Raw genomic sequence first — 12,230 nt, forward strand, 5'->3', positions numbered from 1 at the left:
CATGGGCTCTTTTTTTTTTTTAATACAGAAGGAAAATGAGAAATCATCTAGGCCTGTTGCTCACTGTACAACCAAGGAAACAGACCGCTCCAGTGACGTCCCCATAAGTGGATCGAAGGTGCCAGGCTGGGACTTTCATGACTATTTTCCAAAAAAGTCAACTTTGAAAATAATGGGTGACTTGATTTTACACATTCATCAGGGCAATAGCGTTTAATATCGGTTTTAGCCAAAGTAATAGATTAACAAGAAACAGGAAGATAGTTCCCTCTAGGGTCCACTGGGAAGAGCCAGCAGCGGGCTCTCAAACTGCTAGCTTGCCCACCTGACCCAGCTAGGGGTCCAATCCCCTTTCCAGTCTGTGCAGTTACAGTCAGTGTGAATGGAGTTACACTTGTCTGGAACAAGAGAATGAAGTCTTTGAAGAGAGCATTTGTTACCAATAAAAACGGGATTCTCCAGCCCAGTGACCTACTCTCCTCCCCTTCCACAACAGAAGACAACTCATTTTGTCCATTTGGCTCCCCGGAGAGGGTGCAATGTTTATGATCCATTTTCTCACTTTTCACCCCAAGCACCCCCCTACTTGGAAACATTAAACTACTTCTAATGTAATTCTTTCAACCTGACTCAAAAGTAACCTACTTGATGGAAGGAAGGCTTAGTATACCATCCATGTATGGATCATAACTTGGTTAATAAAAACTCATGCTGGCTAAACAGAGACAGGTGATAGTCTTTTATAAGAGTCAAGTCAAGAAATACAGTGCAGAGAAATACAAAACGCACAGGAAGGCAGACAAACATGCTGAGATGTCAGGGAAAGTCAAGAAAATATTGCCCCCTAGAGTACCCGTTACTTAATATGTAATTTTTATTTATAAAACCATCAGCAGCTCCAATTTCCAGGAAATTAACCAACTCATTACTTAAGACCAGGCCAGTTAAGCCCCTCCATCTGCACAAGGAGCTCCTTTATAAGAATTCCCACACTGCTTATGGTGCCGAGTATTGTAAAAGGGAACTCTTTCATTTCAGTCCTGTTAGTGAGGTCAGGACACACTATTAAAACCCACCTCTCCTCAGGCCCAAAGGAAAATCAGTGAGTGCAAGTCAATTTTGTAAGCCCTTCTAAGCATCTCCTCTCTTTTATATTTTTCCTGATTTAGGTAAATCTTAATCTCATAGTCCTGAAGTTTCATAAAGACAGTTCCCTGCCTTCTTTACTCCCATTCCTCTTTTTCTCCAGGTCAGAACTTTCTGGAGTCAAATACTACATCCCCTGCCGCGTGACCATAAATCAAATTCATGTATCTCTAATGTGAAGCTAGCACCTGTTCTCACCGCTTCTGTTTCAGCCTTGTCTATTCATAAGAGCTTTAACTTTATTTTAGCACTTATAAATTTCAGGGGACATAAATCTAAATAGCCAGTTGTCTATCATGAAGTGATCATAAAATGTTCTCTCATTAAAACCGCATTCTCTCCCCAGAATTATACACAGAGCTGGTTTTATTCCAGAGAAATCTAGGACTAAGTTACACTGCCAGATTAAAGATGAATTTTTTCATGAGCTGATATTGATCCCCCAATATATATTATTTAAAAGGACTGTACATGGGATTAGTTGCTGCACTTACCTGTGGGAGGGCCTTCATCCCATCCTTCTGCCCTCTTAATTCGATTGGCTGTGAATCCTAAGCAGATATTGACACCAACAGCAAACGTGAACAGGGATATTACCTAAGGGAATCAAGAGACCAGATTGTCAGTGCAGCCAGTCAGCTCTAAATCAAATTCCACGAAGGCAAGGCAAGTGCCTTCACCATCACCACCCAGTCCTACACGCTCCCTAACACACCACACAGCGCTGTCTTCCTTTTAAAAACAAAAAGGAAAATTTCGAAATCAGAAAGCAACTCTGCAGAGCAAGGCTTTCCCCTGTCAGTCTGTCATTCTCCTACCTGAGACAGCCGGAATGAGTTTCTCCTGGCCATGGCAGAGGGTTCTTGGAAAGCCTCTTGCAGTGTGTTCTGTTTGCCTACCCTGAATGCACTGCTTTTTTGGGGCTCTGAGTTCAGTCTATTAACTACAAGCAATCCCACCTGGGAGGTTGACAGGCTCCTCTGATTTGTCCGAAGCTTGATTTCATCACGGTTCGTTCACAAATCGCAGCTCTGAGCATAAGAAGCTTGAAACATCCCTCTCCTCTCCTCCACCCACTATCGGTCCCTCCCCTGACACACAGATACTTTCATGTGGTTTCCTCTGGTAACATAAGGGTTTCTTATGTCGCTGTAGCCAATAACAGTGCATGCTCATTTTCCTTCCCTCCCAAAAACACGGTTTTTAAAAAAGAAACCAAATGGATTTTATCCGATAAAAATGAAACAAGAGTCATAAAAGGGTTTCTACCGGCTCTCAGCTTTTAAGGTTTACAGTGTGGTTATTCAATGTCGTCAACTTCACGACTTCATTTAAAAAAAACAAAAAACAAGGAAAGTTTTATAATTTGTAAAGCTAATAACTTTCTCTGTCTTGCCCATGTATTTATTTTTCTGGCAGTTTAAAGGACCCTGTCCCTATTGCCACATTCTTAGCTGCTCCTGACTCTTCAGATATTTCTCACAATGAAATCTCCCAAGACTGTAACTAAACACAAGAGATAGCATTATTTTTCCCCCATGTTGTTGTTAGACTTGAGAGAAGTAACTTTTATCAAACTATTGGGAATGCCAGCTAAGCAGCATAGAGTTCTTCTGCCCTATGAGGAGGGACCAAATATGTTCTCAAGTTAAGTTCAGTTCTCTCTGCCTCTTCCTCCCTCGGGGTTTTTTTTTGGGGGGGGGGTGGCAGCAGGGGTGGGATGGAGGGGCTTTACTAGTGATTGAATTGAGGAAGGAAATCTCAATGGCAGCAAGCATTGAGCTTTAAAGAATTGTTTCCCGAGGTTTTTCCCAGATAAATTATCATCCAGCCACCAAACACTGTGTCCTTTGATGCTATTGTGAACATGACATTCTCCTGAACGAAGCTCGTGGGCAATCAGGAGACTTCTAAAAGAAATCGAGGGCTCAGAAGCTGAAAGATCCTTAAATCCTGTACACTTTCAGGATTCAGATGAGGGAAGAAAGCTTATCTTGGCTTTTTCTCTGGCCAGGCTGGTGACCCTCGTTCTCGCCCACAGCATATGCCTGCCCGTAAACAACTGCGGTGCTTACCACGCAACAAATTACCGAGGAAGTCGTGGCTCCGCTCAAACAAAACCTGATAGCACAAAAGCAAGAACTTGTTTACAGCGGATTGCACAGTAGGCCTGGGTTTCATTATACATTCTAGAATTTAGCAACAGTTAATCGAGAAAAAGAAACACAGACTTATAGTTGTCTTTCTAAAATCCTTTTCGTTTTGCACTCCTGCAGAGATGGCAGGCTTATGGACTTCTCTGCAGAACTGTCTCACTTTCGTCTGTGTGCCAGACTGAAATGATTTGGGGTCGGGCATTTGGCAAGGCTTATGAAAGATGTTAACCCCACGTGAGATTTTTCTACTCTTTATGTTCAAGTTCAGAATGCAGGCTGGCTTTTGCAAGGAAAACTGTAAAGTCAAAAGGAACCTATAGAAGCAATCCTGTGATTGCACTGTATACCCCAGAGTTCCAAATGTTCCGGAAAAAAAAAAACCTGCCTCCCCAGCTCTCCAACCTCCCCAGCCCTCGCCAGAGTCCAACAACTTTAGAATCTGTCTGACATTTGATGGTAGAAACCCAGCCTGAGGACAATGAAGGCTCTCCTTGAAAAAAATTAGACTCAGGAGCTGATCATTATCTATTAATTTTTTTGACATGCAGGGTTGCTGTGCAGGGGGGAAAAGTCTTAAGTGTAATAGCTAAGTTTATCCGTAATTGGCTTCTGTACAGCACTTGTTACCAATTATCTAAGAGGACTGAGCTCAGCCACTATATCTGTTCACCATTCTGCCAAAGAGCCTTGTCTTCTGCTGGGTCATTGTGCATACGGAACAGATTCTCTCTCTCTCTCTCTCTCTCTCTCTCTCTCTCTCTCTCTCTCTCTCTCTCTCTCTCTCTCTCTCTCACACACACACACACACACACACACACACACACCATCTAACCATAATTAGACAGAATTTTACCGAAGACATCATTATCAATTAACTATCAGGAGGATGACCAAAGTCCTTACCTTGGGCATCAAATCAATCGCAAAATAAAATTACCCCTCATTATCTAAAATTGAGAAAACCAAAACACCAGGTAACACATCCCACAGCATCTAGAAACTCAACTAAAAGGACTGAAATATAGTCCAAACCTTTATGATGAAACTAAATCAAGAAAGTTCACCTGCTCTGGTATTTAAGATTTTGGTAAAAGGTCACCTGTGTTTGGATCAGTCGACGAGAAAGCGAGTGAGAAAGCCTGAAATCAACTTTCAGCTTGGTTTGCTAATCCAGCCGTGTTTCAGAGAACACTGCCCCCTGGCAGAAGAAAAACCAAACAAATCTTAGAACAGTCTCAGGCCCTAAAATTCTTTCTGTGCTTCTCAAGCTTTACTGGGCATGAGAATAATCCTGAGAGCTTGTTTAAAATGCTGATACTTACACCCGCCGCCCACCAAGATTCTGATTCATTAGCTCCAGGAGATGGGGAGAAGGCAGAGGGAGTTTAGGAGCCAGACAAGAACTGACGCAAAAGGCTAGTCTGATGCAAGTAATGTGAGGACCATAGAGCATTAGAATCAGTTACTCTCAATCAATTAATTTATGCCCTGAATGTTGACTTGCTTGGCCTAACTCATAAAATAATTTTAATATATCAGTCATAGGCTTCACTACTAATTGGACACAGTTTAGATGTCTTAATGACAAACGGTGGCTGTTTGTTCCTCCGTGGGAATCCTCTCCAAACTGTAGGCAGCAGGACAGTGCTTTATTTACTTTACTGGTGGTACGCAGCAGTGGCGTGTGTATTGCTTAATTGCAATACAGTAGTTGCATTTATACAAACGCACAGTCCATCTTTTCATGAAATAGTTCTGTGAATCCTTGTTCCCAAGCTCTGATTAAGGTAAGAGGGCTTGAGGTTAACAGTGATATTTGAAAGATATGTAATTGAGGGCTGTCATTCTTGCTTCCTGAAATAATTATGAAGTTTGCATGAGCAAATTCAAACTTTGTCTATATCCAGCTTCTCATGGTGCAGAATGAGCTGCAGTCATGGCGCCTTGACTCGACTTAACTCCATTCCCAGAATACATCTACGACTAGGGTGCTAGACTGTCTCTGACCACCTGGTTATCAAGGGTATCATGTAGCAGTCACTACAGTACGTACAGCAGGAGAGTAAGAAAACAGCCCCTGTGTGTGTTCTTTCTCTCCTGTTTTAAAACTCTTTCATTTAAAAACTCTTGTTTTTCAATTCTGCTGTGGTTGAGGACTATGAGCAAATTCAGAATGAAAGCTGGACAATAGTTTTCACAAAAGGGATTTTTCCAATCTACACGTAGCAAAAAAAATATGACTGCTAATAGAAAAACAAGCAGGCTCAATTGCTCTCACAATCCAGGACTGCATATTTGTATAAAGTAGACACCACTTAAGATTTTAAACCACAGAGGCAACGTTTTACGGGTAATCTGTGGTCCCAGGGGGTTCTCCAGTAGAGAAATAGCGTATGCCTATACAAATGCAAACAGGACGTGTGTTATTAGTTATTACACAGCTGAAAGCTGAAATCAACACTGTCACATCTTTCAATGACTTCAATTTCTATCATAAACTTCTATGCATTACTTACTCCCAATGGAATGTAAGCATGAGCCCCTGCACCAGAACACTCTCTAAGAATATGCATTCATTGCACAAATATTCACCAGCTCCCGCTGTGTACTAAGCACTCTTCTGGGCACTAGCACTATACAAGGAGCCAAACCAAACATCATCCCCTGCCCTCTATATCAATCAAATAGACACAGAAATCAGTGTAAAATTGCAGCTGTGGCAAGCATAGTAGAGAGGTAAATGGTGCTGTGAGAACATATAATTCAGGTTTGATGTGGTCATGGAAGACTTTGTGACGTGTCAATTGAACTGTGAGATGAGAATAGAGGGAGTCACCAGATAAGAGAGGAGGAAAGGATTCTAGGCAGTGGGAACGGGATCTGCAAAGTTTCTATGGTGGGTGGAGGCACTGCACATCCACCAGGTGAGAAGACAGCCGGTTTGACTAATGCAGGGAGAGTGACACGGAGCGTGGAGTGAAGTAAGACTGGGAGGTCAGTAGAGGTCAGCTCACGTGGTCAGTTCATCTGTCATATCAGATGGTATTGACCTCATCCTAAAAGCTTTGGAAAGCCTTTAAAGGGCTCAAGTTGGTGAAAGTTTAATTAGATATGAAGTGTTAATCTTTGTATGGTGTGGATATGAATTGGAAAGGCTTCAAGAATGGATACAGTAGATTCGTTTGGAAACAATGGCAGTAATCCAGATGAAAGATGGTGAGTGACGTTGTGCAGCAAGAGAATTATGTGTTAGTGAAGAGGGAGAGGATGGAGAGCTGGGAAAAGACTTGTTAATGCATTGGGTATGGAGGTCGAGGGGCAGCAAGCTGTTAAACGTGACCCCTGAGTTAATGATTACTCCATGATCATCATGACCAATGAAGCCACTTCTTAAGTTTTAGCTGGATTGTAAGAAATTCTTGCTCACACTCTAGAATTAAATAGTTAAAATAAGGGATCTCACTAATAGCTTTAAGACATGTTTCAGTTGTTTTAAAAAATCTTCCAAGGCAGTTGATGTAAAGTTAAGTTATAGTGGACTTGAAATACTTGAAAATATATTTATTCATAATTGAGGTTTAAAAAGAATTACTTCCAGGAAGTAACTCAGCTTTCTTCTGAACTCTAGCTTATATTAAAATATTTTAAAGCTCAAACTCAATTTAAGTCTTTTTTTTTTTTTTTTTTTTTTTGGCCGCTCTGAAACATGCATGTTAAAGTCCGGGCAAATGAAAGAAGTCTGAGTTCCCTTTGTCATGTGGACTTTCTCCTATCTGAGCACTAATGGGTGGGGATGTGACCAGAGAAAATTGTTTGATTCAAAGTATCAACCTGAAAATGCTCATCCTTTTCCCTCCAGTCTCACACAAGCAGACAGAGAAGCTATTGTCAACTCCGCTTGCAGGTGAAGCAATGGAGGTTCAAAGAGTGTGTGACAGCTCCAAAATGGTAGAATAAGTGACTGAGCCACGTCTAGAAACTGGGCCCCCTCAGCCAGGCTAGTCCGCTTTCCACCATAGCAGGATTTCTCTCGATGAGGCCACACGAGGGCCCCAACTCGACATGTCCAAGAAAGACAATTCCCGCTCCAAGTCCTTTCCAGGGAAGGCTTAGAGCCACTTTTTCTTCTACTACGATCCTTTCACCTCTTGTTTCTAATCAGATCCCATGTCTGTAAATGCTTGTAATTTAACACGGTTGTTGCCATCCTGCACCAGAGCTTGCTAAGTGCCACGAGTACCGAAACTATCTTCCTGGGTGATCACTTTTCGGTACATCTCTCCCGCTTCATCCTTCGGGATGCACATTAGAAATTCGTCTCATAACTGCTCCTCCCATTTGCGTCCTCTGCCCTCTTCAAATACCATTTCACTGTGGCCTCTCTTATCCAACCTGCCATTCATTCTCATCCTTTACCCAGAGAGCTCTGCAGAAAATACAGGCACATCCGATGAGTTTCCCCCTCAAACTTAAAACCTTCCAGTAGCTTCCTTTCACAGCAGCTCTCAACGTGTGATTCCCCAGCAAGGTCAGAAGCACCAGGAGACTTGTTCGAAATGCAAATCCTTGGGTCTTACCTCAGAAACTCGGGGGCAAAGCCCAGAATCTATGTTTTAATAAGCCCATCAGGTGATTCTGCTGCAAGATTGAGAACCACTGACCTAGAGGATAAAATCCAAACCGCTTAGCAAGGTGCATAGGACTCTAAATCCAAAATTAAGCTCCCTGGATTCAGATCCAAGCTCTACCACTGTTTAACTGTGAGACCTTACGCGGCCCTTACGTGAATAACTTCTCCATCCTAAGACTCAGTTTTCTCATCTGTATCCAGCGCATAGGATTTTTAAGGGTATTACGTGAAATAATCCATGTAAATTGTGTAGCATAATGCCTGGAACGGAGGAATGCTTAATAAACCGTAAGTTTTCTTCATTAGAAAACTATTTGCTATTCCTTGATTAAGCTGTGCTTTCTTATACCTTTCTTCTTTAATATTCACTGCTGCTTTGGCCTAGAATGCTCTTCTCCCCCTAATCTCCCTGGCAAATACAACACATTCGTGAAGATTCAGGTCAGGTATCACTCCTCTATGAAGCACACCCTGATTTTGCCCCTTCCCAAGCAGAGCAATGGGCCTCCCACATTGTCTATAATCTCTTTTTAGGCATCCCTGTCCCTCATGATCTCTTCAAATGTAGGGACCAGTCATTCTTGCGCTCCACAGAGCTTTGCATCTTTCCTGGGATATAACAGATGGACAATAAATGTTTGTCAAATGAAGAAGTTGGCACCAAGAAATTTAAATTGGAACGTGAACTTGAATTTTTGCTCTCTTATTAACTAGCTGTGTCACTTTAAGCCCATGTTTATTCATCTGTAGAGCAGGATTATTGGGCTAACTCAGTGGTTTGAAACCCTTTTTAAGCTTTAAAACCTGATTTATTTTCTTTTTTTTTTTTGGTGGGGGGTTCTAATCTCATTTACTAAGGTTGATGCGAAATTATATATAAACAAACAGAATCTCAGAGCACATTATAAGCATAATATAGTTTATTCCAGGAATGAAAGGATAGTTCAATACTAATAAATCTCTTAATGCAATTTATCACAGCAATAAATCAAAGGAGAAAATAATGATTATCTCCAATAAATGACTTTTTGGCTAAAACCTGATTTTCCAGTATAATTTCAAAATGAACATCAACTTCTAAATTTGGAGCTGCTCTAGTGGGAGTGGGAAGCCAGGATCCCATCTAAGCAGCCACCTCCCCTCTCCCTATGGTACTTTCTCAGAGATGTGGAAATTCAAGGAGTGCAATTTATAAAAACAAACAAACAAAATAATAACTAAGTGGATTCTATTACTTAAATATTTCTCTAAACCCTACCCTTTGTTGTAATATTCATATACCTACACACACACACACACCAAAATCTGACCCAAATTGCTCCTAGATCAAATCTTCCACTGACGAATGACAGAAAACTCTCCCTCCAGTCGATCTCTTCCCCCAGGAAGTCCAAGCTAATTTCCACACTTCTTATGCTGTTTCTCAGCCCTGCTCCTCTTTCCATTGTGCTCCTTCCAATCTCAGTCAATCCATGGCCTTCCTCAAGGCTCAACATCTTCACAAGAACCCACGTCACAACTACCGCACCCACTGTTCAAGAACCTCCAGATTCTACTCAAGACGTTTATCTCTTGTCTCTTTAGTGTTCCCTGTTTTACTTAAGTATTTCTTGCCTCAGCAATAAGAATATAAATTCCCAGAGAGCAGGGGAAAGAAACAACATAGTATAGAGAATAAGAATCTGGATTAAGGAGTCCAACCAACTTGGGTCTGCCACTTTCAAGCATGAGATCTTGCTTAACTTCTCTAAAAGTCATATTTCTTTTAACAAAAATAATAGTTCTTATCACACATTGTTGATATGGAGACCAAATGATACAATGCATGTTAAGCAGGTAGCTCAGTATTTGAACATAGAAAACACAAATTTCAGCCATTATTAAATACAAGAGGATAAAGACTATATCATCTGCTGTCATGGTCTTAGTAGGTAGCAAAAGGCTGGGCACATAATAGCTGCTTGGTAGTGACAAAGGTTCTAGGAGAATTCACTTTACTTAAGGAGAGATTATATGTGGATTAAAGTTAGAAATGTTCTGAATCACTTTTCTCACATTGTCTCCAACCTCGAGAGAAAATGAGCAGCACTTGTTTGGCAAAGGGCGAGGTGATTCTGGAGAGATCTCTGAAGGCACAGGTTTCAACCACAATAATAAAGTCCCCCCATTTGCATTGGAAAGCCCCATGAATTTGAGCTTCAACTCAAGAAATGCGTTTGAACGTAAGCCTAAAAGGAAGTTCGTGCTTTCTACTGGAATGGCATCGTCACATGCTTAGCGGCACAATGGTCTCATCTTGGGGAGGAAGCAAAACTGCCATTTCTGTGATTCCCCCTGAAATCAAATAACAACGTATGACATTCAGCAAAGTAGGAATAGAAAGAAACTTCCTCTGCCTGATAAAAGACTTCTTCAGAAAACTCATAGCTAACATCATACTTAATAGGGACAGACTGAATTCGTCCACTCTAAGATCAGGAACAAGACAAGGATGTCTTCTCTCACCATTTCTATTCAACACTGCACTTCCACGTAGAGCAGTTAGACAAGAAAAACAAATAAAAGGCATTAAAATCGAAAGGGGCAAATAAAACTACCGTTAGTCACAGATGACATGAATTTATGAATCCATTTTTTTAAAGTATTAGAACTAATAAATGAATTCAGAAAGACGGCATGATACAAGTTAATGTTAAAAAATCAGTTGTATTTTTCTATGCTAATGGAAATGGACAATTTTAAATGAAATTAAGAAAGCAATTGCATTTACAATAGTGCCAAAAAATCTAAAATACTTAGTAATCAATTTTGACAAAAGAAGTGTGAGACTTCTACATTGAAAACTAGATGGGATAATGGAACAATATTATAGAAGACCTCAATAAATGGGAAGACAATTATGTTCATGGATTGGAAAACATTATTTTCAAGATGGGAAGAAAGTGAAAAGATGGTCCACAGAATGGGAAAAAAAAATTGCAAATCATATATCTGACAAGGGTCTAGTATCCAGAATATATAAGGAACTCCTACAACTCAGCAATAAAAAGACATATAACCCAACTTTTTAAATGTTCAAATGATTAGAAGAGATGTTTCTAAAAAGAAGATATATAAATGGACAATAAGTACATGAAAAGATGCTCAATATCATTAGTCATTTGGGAAATGCAAATCAAAACTACAATGAAATAAGTGTGTACCCCTTCACAACCACTAGGATGGCTAGAATTAAAAAGACAGAAAATAATAAGCATTAGGAAGGATGTAGAAAAATTGGAACCCTCATATATTATTGATAGGATTAAAAATGGTGCAGCCACTTTGGAAAACAGTTTGGCAGGTTCTCAAAGTGTTAAAGGCAGAGTTACCAAATCACCCAGCAATTTCACTGCTAGGTATATACCCAGGAGAATTGAAAACATATGTCTAGGAGGTGGATATACTGGTAGAGCACATGCTTAGCATGCATGAGGTCCTGAGTTCAATCCCCAGTACCTCCACTGAAACAAAAATAATAAATAGAAAGTAAAATAAATAATTTAATTAGTTAAAAAAGAAAAAGAAAACATATGTCTACATATAACCTTGAACACAAATGTTCATAGCAGAATGATCATCTGATGAATGGATAAACAAAGTTTGGTCTATCCATACAATTCAATGTTATTCAGCTATGTAAAGGAGTGATACCTGCTAAAACATGGATGAACCTTGAAAACATCATGCTAAGTGAAAACAGCCAGACACAAAGGCCACATGTTGTGTGACTCCACTTAGATGAAATATCTCGAATAGGCAAATCCATAGAGAAAGGACGTCCATCAGTGGTTGTCAAGTGATGTGGAAGTGACTGTATTTGGATATGAAGTTTTGTTTGGGAGTGATGGAAATGTCCTAAAATTACATTGTGGCGGTATTCACACATCTCTGAGAGTGTATTGAAAACCACTGAAACGTTCAGTTTGAAAGGATGAATTTTATGGTTTATAAATTCTATCTCAAGAAAAAAAAATGCTGCTTGAAAGAAAAAAAAAAGAGCTAGTGAGATTATTCCTACAGTGAAGCAAATTCCAAAGTATTTGGACCCACAGAAAAGGACCATTAATCCTGATCTGTAGCTCTTAGATCAGTGCCTTCAGAGCTGTCTCCAGAGTCACCTCAGTTACCCTCCAAACCTGATAATTAAGAGGAAAACTGAAGCATTGGAGTTGTGGTGTGGGCCTATTTCAACCAGCCCCTATGTGTGATGAAACCCTCTACTTTCCTAAAAATAGGAGGATTTCCTGGGACTCTTT

General features: G+C 40.4%; 1 protein-coding gene across 10 annotated transcripts in view; it reads right to left on the bottom strand.

Annotated features, from left to right (window-relative positions):
* The window catches only part of ENPP2 (ectonucleotide pyrophosphatase/phosphodiesterase 2), a 101,178-nt gene that overhangs the window by 70,336 nt on the left and 18,612 nt on the right, over positions 1 to 12,230 (bottom strand). For 6 of the 10 annotated variants that reach the window (XM_074352968.1, XM_074352966.1, XM_074352967.1 and 3 more), the window contains exon 3: positions 1,641 to 1,743. In XM_074352968.1, the coding sequence (XP_074209069.1) occupies positions 1,641 to 1,743 (103 nt within the window). Of the gene's footprint in view, positions 1 to 1,640; positions 1,744 to 1,964; positions 2,110 to 12,230 lie in introns of those variants that run through there. The other 4 variants (XM_074352973.1, XM_074352972.1, XM_074352971.1 and 1 more) reach the window with 3 other exon arrangements.

Source organism: Camelus bactrianus, chromosome 25 (genome assembly GCF_048773025.1).
Source record: "Camelus bactrianus isolate YW-2024 breed Bactrian camel chromosome 25, ASM4877302v1, whole genome shotgun sequence".
Classification (NCBI taxonomy): domain Eukaryota; kingdom Metazoa; phylum Chordata; class Mammalia; order Artiodactyla; family Camelidae; genus Camelus; species Camelus bactrianus.